General features: G+C 44.1%; 1 protein-coding gene across 2 annotated transcripts in view; it reads right to left on the bottom strand.

The window, feature by feature from the left end:
• ABL1 (ABL proto-oncogene 1, non-receptor tyrosine kinase) overlaps positions 1-23,150 on the bottom strand; it is a 77,731-nt gene that overhangs the window by 25,640 nt on the left and 28,941 nt on the right. Inside the window, exon 1 of one of the 2 annotated variants that reach the window (XM_030961206.1) lies at positions 6,467-7,324. The exons of the other annotated variant lie outside the window; for it this stretch is intronic. Coding sequence (XP_030817066.1) covers positions 6,467-6,551 — 85 coding nt within the window. The 5' untranslated portion in view covers positions 6,552-7,324. Of the gene's footprint in view, positions 1-6,466; positions 7,325-23,150 lie in introns of those variants that run through there. 2 annotated transcript variants of the gene reach the window in all.

Below are 23,150 nucleotides of genomic sequence, written 5' to 3' on the forward strand. Positions count from 1 at the left end.
AGGCTGGGACTGACTCACTGCACAGGGATGCCAAGGTATGTGCTTCGATTCAGCTGTGAGACAACACCATGCCAGCGCCAGCAACACCCACGAGTGTGCTACAGAGTCGGGGAAGGCTGGCTGTGCTCGAGGACATTCCTACAGACACTGACTCAGTGATAACACCTGCAACACCAAGGACCTGCAGGAGCAAGGGCTGTTAAACACACACACGACAATTTGCTAAGCTGGAAAACCACGCTGGTCTCCCAGTGAAATCAGAGGATGCTCACACCCTCTGTCTCTCCCAGTCTGACCCTCCTGTGCAGCCACAGGCACCCCAACAGAGTTGCTGGCTGTGTGTGAACGTGCTGAGCAGGAGAGCATGATGGGGACATGCCAGACAACTCCTGGGCTGAGTGGGGCTGGTTTTTCCAGAAGGTAGGAACCCCAAGTTAAGAAATGGGGTGGAGAAGGTGGCGAATGAAGCTTGAAGAGTGTCCAGAAAGGGAGGACGAGGCCCTGAGTCAACACAGAGAAAAGCATAAAGGAAAGAGCAGAATTGTGGTGACCCGAGTGTAGCAGAAGCTTGATAGACCGTGACAAAACACACTTTTAAAGGTCTGGGCCCCAAGAGGAGACTGTCAACAGACTGAGGACACAAAACCATGAAGTGAGAGAAGCAGACAGGACATGTCCATCTGGGAGCCACGTACAGCCGGCTGTCAGCAGCGTTTATCCCTCTGAGCAATTCTCCAGCAAATCTGCCCAGACATTCCAGTCCTTCAGAGCAGGAATTAGACATTGCTGTTCCTACATATTGAGAATCCTTTTCAACACACAGCTCCTTCACCTCCTACTGCTGGTTTTAACTACAATTTTACAGCACTGCTGAGATCTTCAGTGGGCCAGGTTCCTCCTAATAAATCAGCCTGGCTGCTGTACCTACAGGAGGCCATCCTGGCACGGTGATGGGGCAGGAAGCGAGCGTAATTCAATCTGTTATCGCTGGGCTGTCCTTCCTTCCACACATCCACTTTGTCTTGTGCTGCATCCCAGCAAGGCTGCAATTTATTACTCTGCTCTGGATAACACCTGGGTTCCTGATAGGAGTGCTAAAGCAGCACTATAATTCAGTTCTCCACTAACATCAACTAAATGATGATTCTTAATTAAAGTGGTGCAGACTTTGAAATAAGACAACAGCAGCTTGTATTTTGAGGCATTAGCCATAAGAATGTCATCATTTCCTCCCTAATTTTTTCCCCAGAAGGTATTTATGCTTGCACACTAAAAGGTTTCGTAAGTGTAACTATCTCCTACTCATTACTGTTCATACAAAGCCATGAATCATTGTTAGGGGCTGTGTGAGAACTCCTCAGATATGAACAATTCTGGTCTAGATGAACGCAAGCAAATTTCCTTCACAAAGCAAGGGAAGGGCTGGCAAACAGGCAGGAGCACAGAATTACACTTGGCTCCTCCAGAGCTGACTGCAAGGCAGTCCCCAGGGAAGGAAGAGACCTCCTGTCTCCCTACAAAACAAACATCCTGTGGGCTTACAAACTGTGCTGGCATTTTTTCCACAAGGTTTGTAGAGCAAGGGAGTGCAGAACACATCTAGTAATCTCTTTGGAAACACAGCACATGCCACCTAAGCCTTCTCTTTTCCCTACATCCCCTCTACTCCCCTTTTCCCCTGGAAGAAATGATGATAAATAGCAACGCAGATTTAATACTTCCAAATGTTTCCCACTCTGAGCACATATGATGGAGCAGCTGCCTCTCTGTCTCAGTATTGTTCCTTAGTGGCCCTCACAGATTCCCTATGCCTGATGGAATACGGATTTAAATATAAAATTAAAGAACCTGTAAAGCAGATCTTTCCAAAAAGAAGGAAGGATTCATGTTTTATTTCATACTTATCACTCCAGTGAGATCAGGCTCAGCCTCTGCTGTTACCCACTGCACAGACCAGGCCACAAACCCTTCTGCAACAATGGCAATTGCTGTTTTTCCTGCTCTTGGCTGATATTTGGAAAGTCCACCTTAGAACCAGCATGAGGATAAATACCACTTTTTAAACATTGTGTATTTATACACAGAGATGAAGCAGTACAGAAACTGATCCAGCCCCACTCCCCTGAGCTGGGCCACTCCTCCAGGAGATGATTCCATAATTCTGGGGCTTTTAATGTAATTTTTGGTTTTGTTGGTTTGTTTGTGGGTTGTTCTGTTGGGTTTTTCGTCAAGTTCAGTCTTACACAGACTTGTAGGCTCTACCTGAACTCATTCACTGAGTTTATTCCATTTATAACCCCTTAGTGACATGGCAAACATCATCTTTCTCCAGCCAACTAATCACAGCTGTAAATGGATGGAGTGGAACAGTGGGTATGGCAGAAATTTGAACTTTACTCCCAAATCTGCCACTGAGTTCTGCCTGACCTTAGACAATAATGTCTGGGAGAGGAAGACTAAAGAGTAACTAGATGAAAGTGAACTTCAGTATTTCTGACAACTTCACTTTTACAGCTTTCGGTTTTGTTTCCTTCCTGAAGGAGCAGAAGTAGGAAAGTCTGCCTGATTCTGAGCCCTGGGGCAGGGAAAGCACCAAGCAACAATCATCAAGATTTACTGTTATACTCCCTTGTTTTACTGAGCAGCCCTACAGACTGCTCAGGGAAGGACTGACGTGTCTGTGGATGATCAGTTTCACGTCTCGAACCAGTTACAACTTTTCCTGTGAAATGATAATCCTTCCTCTTACCACATCCCCCGGGAAACTGTAGCAAGCACCATCAACCAGATTTTTGAACAAATAAGAACCACTGGAACAAGCACACAACAAAGAAGCCACTGCAAAGCCAGAAATGTGGATAACAGCAAGAGCTCTTCTGAGTGGTGGTAGATGAGAGGCCACAAGGTGAGGAGCAGAAAATAGCCAAGGAAGAGAGGAAATACAGAAGGGAGGCAGCAATTTCACATTAATGCAATTGCTCTCCCAAGCAGGGGCAGATGATTTTGCTCTCCCAGTGACATTGGGGCAGAGGAGTCACCGTGCTGCCAATTTAGGCCTGGCTTAATGTGTGCCCAAATGCATTACAAAAATCCCTCTCCGGGAACAGGGCAATGGGTACAGGCTGCTCTCCTCCCCAGGCTTGTCTCCTCTAGCTGTATCAAGACATGCTAAAAGAAATAAATTAGGGAAGAAAAAAAAAAGAGTCAGTCTGACAGCTGGCAGGACAGGAGTCTCTTCAGTTAAAAAACAAAAGGACTTTACTAGTGTCCCCAAAATGTTTTTTTAAAACTTCACAGAGAATGCTAACAGGTTTTAAACAAGGCTTTTGCCTCTCAGTGGTAGAGCCAAGCCCAAAAAGGCAGCAAGACTATTCCAGCCCCTATTTGGGACATGGACACATTCTGTTTTCCTGATCAGATTGGCAGCAGTACTCGCTGTGCCTCTTCCCTTCTACTCTTTACCCTTTCTTGGTGTGAAGTGGGTGAGGAATTATTCACTTTGGCAAAGGCAGACAGGAGAAAGCCGATGAGGGAAATTCAAATCTGTCACATTTTAAAATAATATTTACTAGTGGGAATAGAAATGAGGGCAAAGAAATGCCCAGCTCAAACATCAATATGAAAACTCAGTCAATGTTAGAACCAGTTTGAACTTATTTTTGACCAAGTTAAGAGAAGGTTTCAGCTTTTCCAGGGAGCAGGACAGTCTGCCCTTGCACACCAGCACACAGCCACGGGCCACAGCACCTGCTAGCCCCCCACACCACACACAGAGCATCTCCAAACAACCCTCGTTCCTGCAAACTAACAGAGCATAAAAGCCTTTCAGAAGGGACCACCATGAAAAGAAAACCACATTTCTGACTACTTGGTCAAAGGACACGTACACCTACACACGTGCCTCACACCAAATCAGCCTTACAGCGAATCCACACTCAGCAAAATATTCTCCATAAGTGTGTTTGAAAATACAACAAATAGACTTGATTTTGTTACATCCCATGCTATTCATCAACCAAGAACTGAATTATTTCTATTACCATATGAATACAAAAATAAGGAATTAAGTAAAATTTTATCTATCCTCCTGGCTGCAACTGGTTTTCCAAGCACCTAATGGACCTTGGAGCCTTTAAGCAGTTATGTTTAAGGTTTCCCAATCTATTACAGTAAAGAAACTTTCAGCTTTCCACACAACTAAAAGAGCAACAGCAGAGTTAAATCCTCCAATGATACCACCACCATCCCATTAATTCTTTCTTTTAGAGGCTGAGGGTTGTGCATGGAAATGGACTGCCCATCACAGGCTGTTCACAGGGATCCAGGAGCAATGATCCAGAGTTTCTGACCCTTGACACAACCCTGCCCCCTTCTCACGATCTGCCAAGCTTAAAATAACAAATCCATATGTAAAAACTTGTTACATTCTTAAGGGCAACACAAGCAAATGGATTTCACTTGTGCTCTTGGAATTCAGGAGTTTGGGACAAGCCACCACCATTCTTTTGGAGGAGTCCTCAAAAATTATTTCAACCTCACAGTAATGTTTATCAGAAAGCTGCCCAGGAAGACATTCAGCTTTAGAAAGGAGTACCAGAAAATCCTGATTTTTCAAACTTCTTTTTCCTCAGCTGAGTATCTCACCCTGCTCTCCAGGAGTTCCCCAATCAATTATGGGGGTTCTGGGCAGTCTGTGTCCTGACTGCCACATTAAGGTTGCAGTTGCCACATTTGTACACCTTTAACATCAACTCTGAGACTGGCTTTGGGTTTGCCCCATGCTGAGGTGAGAAGTGAGCTACCTTGAGATTGAGTAAAAGTCGTTCCAATATGCATTTCCCATTACATCATTAAAAAACCCAAATATACAACACAGTCTTAGGGAAGGAGAAGCTAGAAATACTACAATATTAATTGTGTCCAACGTTCTTAACTCATACTGCCTATACAGCCAAGTCAAACTATGCTCTAATCCTATTATGAAACTGCATTGCAAATTGGGAAGGGGGGGAGTGGCTGTAAGGAACACAAAAGAGAAAACTTGCAGAAAGAGTCAGGGCACCACCCCTGTAACATCATCCTTCAGCATTCATTTCTGCAGAGGGAAATGAGGCCCCAGATGCTCTGCCTGCTCTCCCAGGGCTGTGTTGAAAGATCCAGCAGCACAGACAGGAGGCCCAGCACAGCTTGGGGCTCCTTCTCCACACACACCCTGAGCAATACCAGAGGCAGGGGACACAGACAGAGGCTTTGTATGCTTAAAAGATCGCAGAAGAAGTCAGTCACATAAAAACATCAAAATTATTCATGCATCTGCCCACCATTTGGTTTCTGAAACTTTAAATAAGCAGAAAAAGTCCTCTGGACAATGTTCTTTGATTTTAGAGAACAGAAAAAATTCCTCAGAGTCACTGAATGTATCCAATAAATACAGACTCTCGATCCCAAACTTCTTCAAGTGAGTTTGCCTCGAGCAGCCATTTGTAGATTTTGAGATTCCTAACCTATGAATTTCCGAGGGCCGTTTCTGCAGTGAATATTTGAGAGTTGAGCAACAGCGACTTGCGATAGGCCCCTGGAAATCAGCTGCTGCCTTCCGTGCCTCTGATTTGATGAGTTAGCACGGTCCTCCTGGCAGGAGGATTATTTTTACTGAAACAACATCCAGCAACACAAAAGGAGTTGAAGGAGCCTGGACCTGTGGGATGGACACAGCCCTGGGAGTGCAGTGAACGGGCTGAAAGGAGGGACACAAGGCTGTTCCAGGCAGGGTGTGAAGCCACGGCAGGGTGAAAATCCTGCTTGAGGTCACACCAAGCAAGACCTCAGCCCAAATCCCCCTTGCCCAGCGCGGTGCCTCTGTTGCCCAAGCTTTCCATCCAAACCAGTTGACTCCATATGTTTAACATCTCGCTGTCTGCAAGTAACCACGGCTGTGACTCAAAAATCACTTTTTAAAAGCAAACACGCAAGAAAATTCAGTTAAACGAATGCCTGTGGAAAGCACACTAAGAAGGGGGATAACCAAAACTGACTAATGTGTTACGTATTAACACATGCTGAAAATATTTTACCCATGGATTCATCTAAATTTTCTTCTTGAGTATGGCGTTGGGTTTTTTCACGTCCAAAATAAGGAAGATTCCCCCCACCCCCACCCCAGGGAAAAAAAAATAATAAAGCTGAGGCCTGAAGATAGGGATTTGTTTATGGGCTCGGCAATAAGATCACTTGACATTTTACAACCATAAATGGTAGAGCCGCGCTCCCTCTGTAACTGCATTAATGAAAGGCACCTGGGTCCGCACGCCGCCGGCACCGCTGGGTTCTTCACCGTGGCTCGGGAAAACCCAGCCCGAACGTGGCCAGCTCCGAACATCCCCCAAACCTGGCCCCAGCTTAAAATCGAGGGATAAAACTCTGTCCGGGATGGTGGGGTCGGGATGTGCCCCCCGGGGGTACTCACCTTCCAGGTAGCAGCTGGAGGAGGAGGAAAGCCCCTTCTTCGATTTGCAACCCACCAATTTCAAGCAAATCTCCAACATTTTCATTTGTTAGAGTTTGGCTTCGGCTGTTCTGTTTTCCCTTCCGTCCCCCGTCCTTCAGCGTCTTTTCTATGTGGAATTATCCGTTAGAAGTCTTAAAAGTCTAAAAAGATCCCGGTAAAAGTCTAAAAAAAGTCTAAAACAACATATCCAGGAGAAGCCTGAAACAAAATATCCAGGAAAACTCGACGAAATCCAGCGCTCCGAAAAGCATTACAAGGGCGAGCCCGAGAGGCGGAAAATGCAGGGGCCCCGCACCTCCTCTCCCGGGGAGTTAACTCCAGCCATCTTCCCTCCTTCCCAACTCTTTTGGCGGGAGAGAGAGAGGAAAGGAGGCGGGGAATGAGGTGGGGGAAGAATAAAAGAAAAAAAAAAAAAAGAATAAAAGCTGTAAGAAGAAAAAAAAAAAAAAAAAAAAGCGCAGCCAACTAAGTTGGGGCAGAGTGAGCGGTGCCGGCCGTGCGCGGCAGCCGGCGGGCGCTGCTGGGGCTCGGCTGCCAACAAAGGGCCCCTCACTCCGCCGCCGCCGGCCTCCATGACATCAGGCACGCAGCAACGCCCTCGCTCCTTAACCTCCTCCTGCCTGCGCCTCTCCCAGCGCCCAGGAGGCCGAGGGGGAAACCAGCAGGCTTGGGGAAGAGGAGGAAAGGCGGGATACTGGAGCTCCGTGCCGCCCGGGGAACCTTCCAAGCGCGTCACTTCACAGCCCGTTCCGGGGCTGCTCGAACACCGCCGGCAGCGATGCCCATGGTAACCCGGCACAGAAACGGCGGGGGAGCTGCAGCTCCTGCCCTGCGATCTGTCCCAGCGTCTCTGCGCTAATTACAGGCACAGGGATTCGGGTTAATGCGGTTACTGCTGCTCCTCCGGCACAAGGGCCCAAAAGTTTTCACTCTCACACTACCTACTGTTCTTTTCCCCGGCATGTTACTCAAGGCTACACACCAATTAATGCTCTCTGCTTATGCATTTTTTATAGATTGTTTTCTGGCATTATTGTGTGTGTCCCATTTAAACAAACATAATTTTATATGTTTTTATATATATATATATAAACATATATATATATACACACATTTATAGGTTTATATATATTATACATATATTAAATATATTTATATTTAATCTATTTTATATATTTATCTCTTTTATATATTTATATATTTATATATTTATATATTTATATATTTATATATTTATATATTTATATATTTGTATATTTATATTTATAGATATAGTAGATATAGTAGATATAGTCTATCTACCTACCTATCTCTCTCTAAAGGAGATAGCATATTGGGTATGTATACAACTGCATTATTTCCACTCAAAAATCCCTTTTCACCTCCCAAAGCTTGGGGTGCTCTTGCTGCTTGGAGCAAGAGGTGCTCAAGGGTGCAGAGCTCATAAGGGGCGCAAAACACAGAGCTTGGGGAAAACGGCCTGGGAAGCTGATCCCAGCACAAAACACCCCACAACGTGTGGAGCCCTTGGTGTGTTACACACAGAGTCAACAGAGCAGCAAATCTTCATTTTTGTCCCTGAAAACTTGCCTTCACATCTGACAGTTTATTTTGGCAAGGTTTCTGACTAGTGCTTGTGCTCTTTTGCCCTCCATGGTTTTCAAACATTGAATACTTTAGGGGAAACTCTGCATGCTTCCAGCATCTGAGGTCTGTGCCTCCGAAACAGCAAACATTGCTCAGACTCTTTAAACATTATTTTACAATATCACTTTGCCTCAGTCTTCTGATCCATGGGGTAAAAACATGAAAGGCAGCTGGGAAAAAAAATCCTTGATCTCTCAACCCACACTGAACTGCAATAAGAGCATTTGTTTTTGTTTTGTTTTTTAATACCACAAGTCACATTTCTAGCAAAGAAATAACAGTAAGGACAGTGTGATGTTCACAATGCTTTCACCTTTTTCTCAGAAAACACAAACATGGATATTCCCATTTAATACACCAGAAAGCAGGCAGAGAACTTCAACATTTCCTCAATTCAGACAAAGAGCTGAGGCTCTCATCCCCACTGCTGGCAGCCTGCATGGACATTGGGAAAAAAACAATACATTTCTTCCCACTCTATTCCATCCTCTCTACACTTCTGGAGAATTTCTGTTTTATGGAAGCACCAGAGTTTAAGAGAAACCAACACCTATCTACTTGTTCCTTGCCTGCCTAACAGGGAACTTGTGTGCAACTGCACTGGGGGAGTGAAAAAAAAACAGGAAAAAAAAGATGAGTTAAACACAGATTTGGAGGAGAAAAGTTACATAAATCACAGGAGGAGCTCAGTCCTCACATGTTTCAGCCCAGTGTCATGTTTTAGGATGAAATGAGGTTTTAAGAGCAGACCAAGCATCCTGCACGCAACTTCTTTTCCATGAGATGAGCATCCCCATCCCTATCCCACTTTTCCTGCAGCTGTAGGAACTCAGAATCCCCAAAGCATTCCCTGCAGTACAAAGGCTGCCCCCCACGAGCACCACCCAGCCATCACAATTAAGGTTAATACAATGAGTGCCAGCAGAATTAATGCGGATTACATTTCTGATGAACTCCTGGGGTTCTTATTCCTGAAGAAGAATGCCTCATCTCAAATTAAATTAACCCGCCTGCAGAAGAACCTCACTGTAGGAGAAACACATCCACTTGGGGAGTTAAACACAAAGAGCTAACTGGATAACTTCCTCTGTAGATAAACAAATTAATTCCCTTTATGTTTCCAGGCAGACACGCTTGTGTGGTCCCTGTGCTACAAACATCATCCTTCAACATTTCCTCCTTTGTGTCATGGCAAACTGGGCTGTAAATACTTTGAGCAAATACCCTCTGCCATTCCTGAATGCCATGAAATTAACTGGTGATACAGAAATAAAAGCCATACTGGTAGTGTCACACAACCTCTGCCACTCTTAGTGCTGTCAGCTATAAATCCCTCTCACATTTGTTTGTCATACACATCTTAAACAAGATCAGTCATGAAATGTGTGCAGATTTCTGGACTACAGTGACTGATGCAGCCTTCAACTCAGGCTGTCTGCTGCAGAATGGCAAAACAATTTGGTTGGGAGCAGGCTCAGAAGGTCTCCAGTTCCAGCTCCTGCTCAGAGGGAGGCTATCTCCCTACATCAGGATTTTCCAGGCTTAGAGTGTGCTGGGCAGTTAAACACTTTTTATCCTCTCATACCTACCCAGCTTTGCCTGGTTGTGAGTTTTAAGTGTTGCTTCTCCTCCTTTTGCTGTGCACCTCTGAGAAGAGCCTTTCCAGCCACCAGTGGGGTGGTTATGAAAGCTCTGGGACCCCTTCCACCCCCTCTCTCCCTCGGTCCTGGGGGGCAGTGCTGGCTCCAGCCCCCTCCAGCTCCCTCCAGGGTCTCAGCATCTGCTACAGGGGAAGGAGCTCCAGATGCGGCTTCACAAGAGCCAAAAAGAGGGAAATAATCACTTCCCTCGACCTGCTGGCTCTGCTCTCATTAATGCAATCCAGTATCCATTAGCCTTTATTGTTCATGCTCCTACAAGAGCACAAACCTATTTAGCCAACAGCCTTTGTGTTTGAGCTGCTTCTAGCAGACTGAGATTTATTCTTTACATTCTTAACACTACCCAGAATTTGAGGACAGATTTTTATCCAAAAGAGAATGATCACACACACACACATGACAGCAGCAGCAAAAGGACTGGACTCCATGAACAGAAAGTGAGTTTTGGCATGATCTCACGTGTTAGCAGCTGGAGTGAATTTTGTTGCGATACTGTTAAAAACAGCTTGAGTGTTTGTCACCCATTTAAAATCTGAGCTTAATTTTGTTTTAAAATCCTCCTCTGAAACATGGAAAGTTAACAGAGTTTCAAGTCCTAAAGTCTGGGCATTTTTTGATAGGCACATTCAGCTGATTTGGGATGGGAAAAGTCACTTGAAATCGAAGTATCTCAAACTAGTGGTTAAAGCAAAGGAGTAAACAAGTGTGCCAGAAAAAGAGCAAATTCTAGCTTAAAGTTACCTGTGCCTTATCTTTCTCTTCTATAAATGCAGTTGAGAATTTCCCCACGATAAAGACTAACTCAGTGCCATCTGTAAAACAGTTTTTTTGTCTCTGGAGCAACAAAATGTAGAATCACATAATTTATGAGATGCATTTTTCTTAGTAAGTGGTAAGATTACATTGATTTGGCACATTCATAGGTCACTGTCTTTAGGATTAACAATACACCCATGCCACAGAACCACCCCCATGCTGCACAGCTCTCTTCTAATGGCATTTTTCACATAGTGGAATAACACATCCTAACATCATTACCTGATAAAAAATGTGTGTGTGTGTATGTGTATATGCAAATAATTAAAGAAGCCGATGTTGAAATCAATGAATGACCACAGCATGTGCTACAGATGGAGCTGTAACAAAGCTGGGCTTTGATCCGACAGCAAATGCAGCACTGCCTGTTTTCCTGGGGGTTAGTCCTGCTTTGTCTGACAGGTTCCAGCTTTCCTTTGTTTTTTCAGATCCTCCACTGTTAAACAACTTCATCCACTCTTAGACACCGAGTGCCAAACATTTGGGAAGACAGTGCTATCTATCAGAGAGGACTAGCAGCTTTCAAACCCGGGCTACTCAACTCTACCTTCTTGGCACGTGCAGCACAAAAACTCTGGTGGAGTCTTGTAGAGCTGTTGGCAGTGAATACAATGACTTCACTGAGTCGAGCACATTGAGTCATGAGAGCTTTGTTATGGTAGAGAAATTCCCAAGGCTGGCAGGGTTAGAGGTGAGTGCACATCCCACACCCAGCCACCTCAGATTTAAACAACTGTCTCCTAAGTGGATCACCTCTTAGTCTCAAGTGATTGTTCAGACACCTTGTAGCTACTCCAAAGGACAAGTGAAAACAAGTCTTCCAGGATACTCCAAGGTTCTTCACTTCCTTGGCTATGACAGCACTACACAAGAAGGCAATGACATTTGGGATTCAGTTGTAATATCTGCCATGTAACGAGGAGAGGGTGAGAAAAGTCCTTGCTGGTGTTTTCACACAAAATGTGCTCTACATCAGCCTGGTAAGATCTCCAAGTGAGATTCTCCACAGGAGAAAGCCCAGGAAACCAGGATACTGAGGGATCTACAACTACCACTTATTTGGTGAGCTCTAGGAATCCCACTGGCATTGGGAATTCACACCCAGATAAACAGGGCTCAAGTGGTTTCACCACTCTGCCCAGATGAACCTTTGTGCCAGAGATGTGTGCAAATGCCAGCCTTTCTCCACCACTGCCCTAACTTGGAACCACTCCACCAGTGCTGCCAGTGTCTCTCTTCCAGCTTTTTATGTAGAAACCTCTGTCTCTCCTTTTCCAATTCACACACAAAACATTTTTAGACCACTGTTCTACCTTCCTGTTTAAGCTCAAGATCCAGCTGACATGTTTACAACAGCCAGTTAAAACAGCGTGGTAAAAACAAAAGCCTCTTGGTACTACTCAGATCATTCCACAATAGGTATTATTGTAAATAAAATTTAAAAAAAACACAAACAAAGGCAAGCTAACACCTGAGGGCAAAGAATGTTTTTCTTCCTTCAGTCACCATCCAGCAGAGCTGGAATAGCCCTGCAAGAGCACAGAGAGGCAAATGCATGTACAGGGAGATATTAAACACTTTTGGTACTTGGACTTACTAAGTCCCACTCTCGTTGGTAGAAACTTCACAAAAAAACCAAGAAAAGCCAGGTTACAAAAAGTCCACTGTACACATCAACAGAAAAGCCAAGGATTTTGCAATAAACCATGTGCATTTGTTGGTTTTTCTCCTTGATTTAACAGATGTTTGTTATTTGCAATTTTCATGAGTGAAGGAGGTGCCTGGAAAGTGGTGGGATTTCAGAGATGGAATGTTCAACTATTTGAAATTCCTTTCAAGCAACAGAGCAGAATCCTTATTTTTTTAAGGTAGTAACAAGGCAGAAGGTACTACTAAACTCCTGCAATGGTGATATGTATTCACTGTACTCATGTAAAAACACAAGACAGGTCATGGGCTCCACAGGGAATTGCTTGGAGTATTATCATTTGAAGCCTGCAAGGTTAAATCCAAGTCCAAAGGGCCTCATCACCAATCACTGAAAAAGTTTTGGGCCTCTTCCACTAAACACTTTATGAAACATCTGCAGGCAAAGGGGAAAAAAAAGAAACCAAAGAAACTTGCACTTTACAGATCTGAAAAAAAATAGCAGTGTACCTTAAAGACACAAAAATGGCATAAATTCCTTCTGACTATTAATGACTGAACTTCCATTGTCCAGGCAGTTTGTTAAGGTTGCGAAAGAGAGAGCAGGGACTGGAAGTTCCTGTGCATTAGGTAGAATTCCATCAGTTTAGGGATCCTGCTGGAGTTCAGTATTTTCTGCCAGCCCAGGGAAGGGAGGAATCACAGCCAGCCAGGACGCAATCAGAAAACATACATGCTTGGAAAGGACCAGCAAACAAATTTTAGAGAAATATCTGTGCCAAATACTGACTCAGATCATGAGTGGGAGCATTTCCGTACTTCTTTCAAATGAAAAGGCAAGGAAATACAGAATGAAAAAGTAAAGGTAAAAGAAGAGGTTAAAAGGGGAGCTCAGAGCTGATGACTTCGTGGGCTTTTCTTGGGTAAGCCCGAGCACGTCTGCAAGAAGAGCCAGAGGGACCAGTGAACAGGGGTTAGCCCTGGCAGTAACTAAGTGGTTAATTTCTTCCATTCAAGAGCTGAAAAATCTGCCAAAGCAGAAGAGCAGGCCTCGGAGATCAAATTACACATGAGGAGGGGGTGGAAGGGGAGAAGAAGAAAAGAAAACAAGTATTACTGAACCACGGCCGCATGAGACCCAGCGGGGATTAGGAGAACATGGAGGAGGAGAGCTTTATCCAGGGCTGGCTGTAAACACAAACCCAATCCACGCCTGCAGCTCGCCATTCCCTGCGGGAACACCGACCTGCCCTGAGCCCCTGAGCCCCGGCAGTGTGGAAAACCTCCTGTGCATCAGCTGTGGAATTCCAGTGATGGGACCAGCTGGATCTCCTTTCTCCCTCTGGCTCTCCCCACCCAGGCAAAGTGGTCGTGCTGCTTTCCCTCTCCCAGCTGGAGAGTTTAGGCTGGGGCACACATCTATGGATGTGTCCTGCTGCTGCCACAGGTGCGGGAATCACCAAAGGACTTGAAAAGCAGAGGGATAAAAGCCACGTGGAGCAAGTAATGATGCACAAATAAACAAATAATCCATCAAACCAAGGAGCAATTCAATTCCTTTGCCTTGAAGTTGATCACACAAAGGAGGTCTCGCAGCAGTATTGACATTTTCACAGCCATTTCAGGGCAGGTGAACGTTCCCTTCCCAGCCACACATCATTTCTGTACTCACTCACCTAAGCCTTTTCAGCACTGAATTCAGCAAAGATTATCCTAATTTACTGAAATGCAGAAAATTTCAAGTAACACATGCACACAGCCACAAGAGAATAGGATAAATTTGATTGCAGAGATCATTTTTCTCTAGGGAGCTAATCCTTGACAGCTGGTGCCTTTGAACACTATCAACATCAACAGGCAGAAACCTTTACAACATACAGATATTTTGACAATGAAATGAGTGTGCTCTTTTTTTTTTTTTCCTCTTCTTTTAAATTATTTTTTTTTTAAACCAAGGGAAAAAACCCTCAAAACCCCAACCCAAAGCCCCAAACTCCAGTGCCTTCTGCTCAGGAATTCCAGACGTCACTAATTCATCCACAGGGGAATACATATTATTTTGAGAAAATAGTGGAAGCCCTTTGTAACTATAGAAATAAAAAAGCACCCATATAAGCATAAAACCCACTATATAAAGCTATCTACAGTCACTTGATATGAATTACTCTACTTATCCACCCTCAGGATCTACTCTCAGCCTCCTTTAGATGTGCAGGTAAGTGCCTGGTGCTCCTTAGCACTAATTGCTTATTATTCCCAGTGTAAGAAAGTAAATATATGCTCCCAGAAAGGAAAAGCTTCCAGTTAATTAGAACTGCCTGCAGCAATGGTTCCCTCCAAACAGTTCAGCATTTTATTTTGTTGTCAGGACACAATATAAGAAGTTTTAAGAGTCCTGCTGGGACTATGACGTAAAGGCAGGACCAGTATTTTTTCCTGTGAAGGCTGGGGCCGACAGGAAGAAGCTTCAGACAGAAATAAGGCAAAATCCAAATGTATATATACACCTCTGTCCTGGTCCAACTGGAGCAGGGATACAGGAAAAGGGTCTCTAATTTACTCATGCACTGCTGAGTAAATAGATGGATGCAGTTCAAGTGCTAAACTCTTACAAAGGCTGAACACTCTTTTCCAATTCCTAAACATAAAAACACATTGAAAGAAGCATTTTAATTTGGATTTTTATGAAAAAGCTAGGGAACATTGTCCCTGGGTTGCACCATTAAGACAAAGCAAAAGACTGATGCTGAATTCATAAGGGACAAAAGTTATTAAGCTAAGCTCTTTAAGAATGAGGGTTTTTTGTATGCTTAATCATGCTTGTCATATCTGAATATAGATTTAGAAAATGGCATGAGACTGTGCAATACCTCTGCATGTTTTCTGCCTTTCCAGGCACAAGTGGAAAGATAAAGGAAGGTATAAAAAAGAAATCAGTGCTACTGATCTCCAGCAACCCCAGAAGTTCCTTTCTATTCACTGCCTCTTTACCTGCCCATCATTAATCAGAGCCATTCCCAGAGCTGATATGTTAAATGTAGTCTGAGCTGATTCTGTCTGCCCACATACCAGACAGAAAATAGGGAGAAGTGCCAAGTATCAAGTAGTAACAGCCACTGGCACCCTCCAAGCCATCCCACCCTGCTCCAAGGGTGAGCTAGACACTTCTGTCATGTCAGGCTCAGCTGAGTCACTTCACTGCTCAGGGAGAGAAGAGGATCTCGAGGATGTGCACAAATATTTAAACAAACAAACACAAAACTAAAATACCTGCAACTGCTCTGAAAAGTTGCACAATGCAGCAGCAGGGCAGGAAGCAGGAAAGTGCTGCAGACAAACACTGAGATGAGCTGGGAAGAAATGCTGCTGACACAGAGTGAGGGTCTTCAGCCAGTTAACCCATCTAAACAGAGAGTACCTCAGTCCCACCTTTCCCTTCTTCTCCTTCTTGCTGGCACTGGTGCTCACACAGCCACGTGGTGACCCAGTTCAAGAATGTCAAGAGTCTTGTCAGTGTATGTTCACACAAATAACAGTGCTGGCATCACGAGGGGGCCAGCAAAGCTGTTCCTTAATTCAAAATATTGAGTAAACCATCTGTATTGACAAGTTGTATATAAACAGCTTAATCTTACCAACCTTTCCTACTGAGACAGCTACAAACAAATCCCAAAGAAATAAATATATGAATATAGAACTGGACCAGCTATAGATGGAGTTCATCAATCATTCAGAGACCCTCAAACAGACCACAGTTATTCTGTGCTGGGAGACGTGCTTCCACCTGAAATGGAAGTACTTCATTCAGCCTCCAGTAACTGGCTGCACTCCAGTCTGGATCTAGGGAATGCAATGCCTCAAATTCCTAGAGAACTGACAGATACCCAGATATGCAGCAGTGCTGCAATACAGACAGCAGTCCCAGAAAACACAGCTTGGTGAGAAACCTTCTGGAGTAAGAAGTTCCTCTGCAGCTCCACTCTGCACCTCTCCTGATTCTGGGGTTGTTCCACAGAAGTTCCAGACAGAAGATAGCACAACTCTGGAATTTAACTCACTTTTCTCATTGCCAGTCCATACTGAGGTCTCATGCCAGCCATATACAAGCTCAGCCAAGTTAGAGATGTTATATTCAGTTACTATAAGAATAAAGACTAAAAGCCTGGAACATCAGAGAAGGAAGGCTCTGGCTCGAACTGACATCAGGTGGGAATACCCAGAGCAAAAATCAATGAACTGGTTTTTGTTAGGCCACACATCCTGATTTCCTCCCTTCCTTGGTTCAGCTCAGTCTTTGCACGTCCAGCATGACCAGAGGATTTTCAGATGGTGAAAGAGCTGCTGTGTTCTCCTAATCCCTCCCTCCCACACGTACAGCAGCCAGGGTGCCAGGAGAACCCATTTTAAAATTAATCTCAACGTAGAGGAACATTCATAGAAAGAATCAGGACTAGATATCTTCAGCAGCTCTAGGGTCAAGGGGGATGAAGCAAGGGCACTGCACGGACAATAGAGGATATTGAGGAGTGACACAAAAGGATTTTAAGCCATGTAACACACCATTTATAAAATGGAAAAACCTCACAGACCATGTGATCTCCAATTTTTTAGTTCTACCTGAAGTGTTTATAAAGGACATCACAAGGTCACTGGGAGGATTAGCAGGTTATTGTTTTGGAAAGACCTGAAAGATAACTTGGGTCACTTTTGCTTACACTGTCAACCCCCCAGGCAGGGCCTGGATTTTAAGAAAAAAAAATTTTGGGGGGAAAAATTAAAAAGAGAAAATTAAGTATTTAAAGAGAATAAAATAAGGGAAAATTAACTATTCTGCTTCATTATATAAACAGACATGCCATAATTTTATTTCCAACTCTTCTTTAGATTTCTCCAATCACTGTGGATAAATTACCTGACTTGGCATCTCCATTTTTTTCCCCCAAATGTAAATACTACAAACCTTCAAACTACAAATCAGGAGCCCACTGCTAGGAGTTACTACACAAATGTGAAACATTCAGTAACACACCCAACACACCAACTTCCAGCTTAGAAACCACACTTCCCATGTACTTCAAGGGCACTCACATTCTTTCCATCAAGTGGGACTGCCTCTCGTGGCTGTGGCACAGGGCAGGATTTTAAGACTCCTGAATTCAAATCTGAGGGAGGCTTTTCCCAGCTCACTCAGGGTGTGCTCAATATCACCCACACACCCTGCACCACCTGGGAAATGTCTGCACATGCAGAAATTCTAACAGACACGAAAAGGAGATAGTTCCAAGCACAACAGACAATTTTTTCTCCTCTTGCACAGAAAGACTTTGTTTGCAACCAAAAGGAAGGAGGTTTTCATGTGTTGGAGCACTAAGAAGCCTATCCTGGGAGGAAAACCAGGTATCCCTGATGAAAAGCTGTTGCACAGAAATGTGCTAGGACTCCCTGGGGTCTCTTAGCACAGACAGAGGAGTAACAGAAGCTCGGGGAGCTCGACAGCCTAAGGACAAAAGTGCTCCAAACCACTTCAGTCTTGAAAGCTTGAGGAGTCAACATGGTATTAATTGGACAATACAGAGTCTTCCACAAATGCCTGTGAACACTGATTACTGCCCTTTTCTGAATCCACTCTCTTCAAGCTTCTTATAATATCATAAGAAAAAGCAAACATGAACAGCAATGAGGAACAGCCTATTCTGAAACCACTTCCAGGAACAGGGATTGTTTAAACAAAATACATTAAGTGAAACCATATGTATTAAGGGTCAAACGCCATCTGAGGCTGAATGTGCAGAAATAGCCATTTTACAAAATTTGGGCAATTATCCCTCTGTTGTTTTTGTTTTTAACATGAATAATCAGGGTGTTGGAGGTGTTACCAAGGGGGCAAAGCTTGAGGAAGGAATTTAACTCCACAGCTCCCAAGCTGATGGTGCCAAGAAAATATTCCTGTTAATCCTGGTGCTGCCCTGTCCCAGCGTGCTGGGAGGAAGGTTTGCTCAATCCCATGGACAGAGCATCCTCTCCCCAAGCAGTGAGGGGTCCAGGGTGGGGGTCTGCCCTTGGATTGATCCCCACAGGAGGGTCCCTGTCCTGCTGCCAGACAGTCATTTAATCTGAATCACAAGGGATGCTGCTTTCACAAGACTTGCTGGCAAAACAGAGGTGACAGAAGAGGCTCAGAGAAGGAAAAATAAGGCAATTTAAAGGTGCAGAGCCATGAAAGATGTGCTTTAAGTAATTTCAGCACAGAGCACTAGTGCTGGAACTCAGGGGGATTTAAAGATGGTTGACCATTGCTAAAGATAAATACTAAGCTAAAATATTCAACATTTATGTGGAGCCTATAAATGGGCATCTTGTATGAGACTGACACATTGTACTATTTCAAATACATGTTGATCCTTTCCCACCCTAAATCCATCCAACGTACCTGAAACTTAACTTTAATCAGAGCAGCCTGGGAACCTCAGTGCCTCAAAGCAAAGGGAACAGAGCAGATCTTGGGCACTAAGCTCCTCCAAAGCAAAGGGAATGGAGCAAATCTTGGACACTAAGCTCCTCAAGTATGTATTTAATATAAAGTGTGAAGTGGTATCACTATACAAAGGGGTAAAGTGCCATGGAGGAAAACCTTCCCTCAAAGATCTTGCTCATTGCAACTACATCTGAGTATGGTCTTAGTCACCTGCTGTGGATTTGATAACATCCAATTAACTGCAGAAATATTTCCGTATTCATCACTAGTGAAGTCAGACTGCAATCAAATGTTGCAGCTGCAAAGGCTAAAGCTCATTAATCATTTTTTCTGGAAACCAAGGAGGATGATGATGGAAGGGAAAACTACGATTCATTTCTTTTCAACAAAACTGCCAGCAAGAAGGCCAAAAGAATACCAATTTCTAATTTTTTAAAAATTAATATTTACATGCTAACATGTTAATGCCTGCCAGCTCTTTAAGTGGACAAGTATTTAATGGATACAACATAAATGTATATGCCAGTTATCAGAAGGCAAATTGCACAGCTATGATGTAATGAAATAGCTTAGCTTTATGGGAATGAGGTGACAGCTTTGAAATATGGCTTTAGGTGTAAAAAAAAAACTTGATTTTTCACAGAAGCCACAAAACTGTAATGCAATTACTTGCCTAAGTCTAAAATTTTATAGAAATTTAAATTCAACTTTAAAGATACAAATGAGTCATCAATTTGCATTAGGATGGCTGGGGACCATATCACTCTTCAATCAACATGAACTAATGAAGCTTTCCTGGTCTGAATAAAACAGCTAAACTGAAGTGCTGAGGTGCATACACATCACAGTCACAAAATGCTTTTATGTTCTTGATAATAAAGTGTCAGAATGGGTCTGAAGGAGCCCAGGGACTGAGCTACCCCTGCTCAAAAAAACCCAAATGAATGGGAAAAGCCATGTTTTCTCGTTTTTTCTTCATTCTTGGCTCTCCAGAAACTCATTCTTTTATTTACAGAAAAGTCACTCTGGAGGTTCATCTTACCTGTAAAGGGCCAGCTCGCTTTGATGCTCTTACCCTGCCCTGCTCAGATAAACCAACGAAAATCAGCACCTCAAGTTACTCAGTCCCAGTAAGCAAAGAGCCTGCCTGGAAGGGAGATTTTTCAGGATTTTTTGCTGTGCTGTGCTGGGAGGAACAGCCTCGTTCTGCTGGTCTGGTAAATGAGGAAAAGGGGCTCAGTTCTGAAGCAGAACCAATACGAAATATATAAGCACAAGACACTGTCTTTGACTTCACTGCTAGGCTACTTCCCCTCTTTTCTTTGTACTTTTTCCCTCCAGAAACAGACCATAAAGGTTTGAGTGGGTTTGAATGGCTCACACCCCTGAGAGCTTTCAAATGAAACAACCAACACACCCACAGTACCACGACAGACCTTGGCTATTTCACCTCTGACAGGAACTGAAAGCATTTTAAGGAGAGTACACCTCTGAAATGTCCTGCTGTGGATCACTGCTGGCTTTGGAGGAAGGAGGGATGCCATACCCACTTTGTCCAGCTGTGGGTGGACACAAAGAGAAAGAGCAGCATGCGCTGACAGCAAACCTCCCCATGGTGGTGACACGGCCCAGCAAGGACCTGGGCACGTCCTTACAAGCCACACTGGGTTCTGTGACATCTCCTGGGCCAGAGGAGCTGGGCCAAGAGCAATCCCAACCCAGCTGCACTGCAGCAACACACAGCTTGTAATGCTGTGGAAACCATCCCAAATCTGAGGGCGGTTGAAAATGTTAAGGAAAAGGAGGAGTGGGGGCCAAACCAAGAGGCTGCCCCCACCTTCCTTCCTGTCCATCCCCATAAGTTATTCATTAACATACCAAAATACACAGATCAATGAAGAATTCATGGAGATTCTCTGAATACCAAATTACTGAGCATATTGACAAGGAGAACTTGCTTAACACCCTCTTCCAGTTCCACACCCTGTCCCGGGTGGATCGCTCATAAAGCTCCACTTGTATTTTACAGCAGCAAAGTCCTCCCTGAACCCCTTCCTCACCAACACCTCTGAAGAGTGCAGACCATCTCTAAACAGAGCAGCAGCCACAAATGCTGTGTCTTTAAATCCATCCCCGTTTCATTTTCCAAGTTTCTGTTTGAGCCGTTACAGCTCCCTCAGGACTGCACTGACTCACTGCATTTTCTGGATGACGCAAGCATGCTCCTCTGCACAGCTTCAAAACAGGCTCCAAACATTTCCAGGCAGAAAGTGGCCACCAAAGAACCATGGAAATTAGGTGTTCTTACTTAGCAGGCATCACCCCATGAAGCAGAGGGGCAAATTTCAGTTCCTATCCTTACTGCAAACAGATTCATCGCTGGCATCACTTCTTCCTGGGAATACTTCTAGGAAAGCTTAAGTTTCCACTCTGAATTCTGTGGAAAATATTTTGGTTCTGACAGAACACCTACAAGCACTGGTCCACCACTTCCTCTGACCCATCCAGCTCTGCCCCTATTCCCATGGGATTGTAGTTCCAGCTCTATTATTGAGTGCAAACCTCTGCTCTCAAGCTGCACCCTTTTTAAAGTACCCTCAAAATTCAAAATCACACTAAATTTTCCAAGCTGATTCCCAGTTTCATCTTCCCAGCAAGGGCAGGGAGGTAAAAGAAGAGAAAGCCTATTCCAGAAGGGAACGTTTAGGGAACGCTCCAACAGGTTAAGCACATGTGCTCGTGGGTGGACTCTGTGAAGAGACCTGAAACCACCATGGGGAGACATGCATGCAAAAAACACTGGATTGGGAAAAGCATTTTCCATGACTCAAAACTGAACTCTGTTTCTCTTCCTTCTGAATCCCTTCACTCAGCTCTTTGTGTTCTCCCAATTACTGCAAGTCAGCAAACAGCCCTTTTATGTACATTTTTTTTTTCATACAGGAATGGTAACAAAAGCAAAATAAACACTGGGCTTCTGACTGATGTTTGCAGCTTGATAGCAAAGGAAGCTGAAAAATTCTGGTTTCTGCTTGTTGCCTTCAGCTTTTATCCCCTCTGAAAGATTTCACTGTGATAAAGAGAACTGGAAGTGACATAAAAATGTAAAACTACATAATGAAGTGGAGAACAAATTCAGAGAGAAAGACGAGTGTCTTGTTTTATCATCTCCACTAACGTTGGTAACACACATCTCAGGGAACAGGCCTCCTTGCTGGAGAGGCTGCTCATTCATTCCATTCAAGCCAAATAAAGGAAGATAAATGTCTAAGACAAACCTGTTCACCCTTCACTCTCCAGGGCAGAAAGGCAAAAGCCTTTTGCTAGCAGAAGGCTCCTGATTCCTGCCTCACAGGGAGCACCTAACACTCATTTCCTCACGCTGCAGAGTAACAAGCGTTAGCACAAACACTGCAATATCTGAAACCAAGAATATGGAGCACATGAGGAGCTTGGAGCCCCCAGGAGAAGAGCAGGCAGCAGGCAGCAGGACTGAAGCATGGAGGTGCTAAGAAGTGCAGGATAGCTTCACATGGGCCAGGAGTTCAGAAATCAGTGCCCTGGCTCCATTCCTGCACCAAAACAAGGACTTGGAGGGGACCTGCAAAACTGGTTTTAATCCTTATTGTCAGTCATTCATAAAAAGGCACATGAAGCTTCACATTCTCTGTGCAGAATTGGGAGTTTTATGTTGAACCATATGTGAAAAAGATATCTAGTGTTAATATATGCAAACAACTTTATTTAGATATAGATTTTTTTAATTAGTATTTGCACTGTCTTGGAAAGAGAGGATTGAGGATCCTGCCAGATCTTAACAAAAAGAGCAGATTTTCTAAACAGGCAAACACACTGTGTTTTACAAACTGTGAACTGAAAACTGCATACAAAGAATGCTTTAGCTCACAATCAAATTACTGGTCATTTATCACATTTCTACAGCTAACTAAATTTCTTTCTCTAATTTTTTTGTGTCTTCTGTTTCACTCTTAAAGCAACAGAGGAAAAGAAATGAGCCAGAGTCTTGACGTGGGATTAATGCATTGGTGTAGGAAATTGGCAAACTTTTAAACTGCTTGAGAGCCCTTTTCTTCCCATCAGACTGGATTGGCAGCCTGTGAACCAAGGACACACTAAGGACAGCGATTAGAAAAGCATCAGGAATTATGATTCAGAGAGGTGAATCACCAGCAGCTCCCCTGGGGGGTGAATTTGGGATAAGCATACCCAAAGTGCAGCCCTGTGCCAGATTACACAACCCAGGGCAGCGAGCACAGGATCGTTTACTTGGAGACAGAACTCAGGTCCTGGTTCCCAACCCTCTCCTGGCGGAGCAGCGCGCGGCGCCTGCTGCTCTCGCTGGGCTGTTCCCACTTGCAGCCTGAGCTCTCTCCTG

The sequence above is a fragment of the Camarhynchus parvulus genome, chromosome 17 (assembly GCF_901933205.1).
Source record: "Camarhynchus parvulus chromosome 17, STF_HiC, whole genome shotgun sequence".
Classification (NCBI taxonomy): Eukaryota; Metazoa; Chordata; class Aves; order Passeriformes; family Thraupidae; genus Camarhynchus; species Camarhynchus parvulus.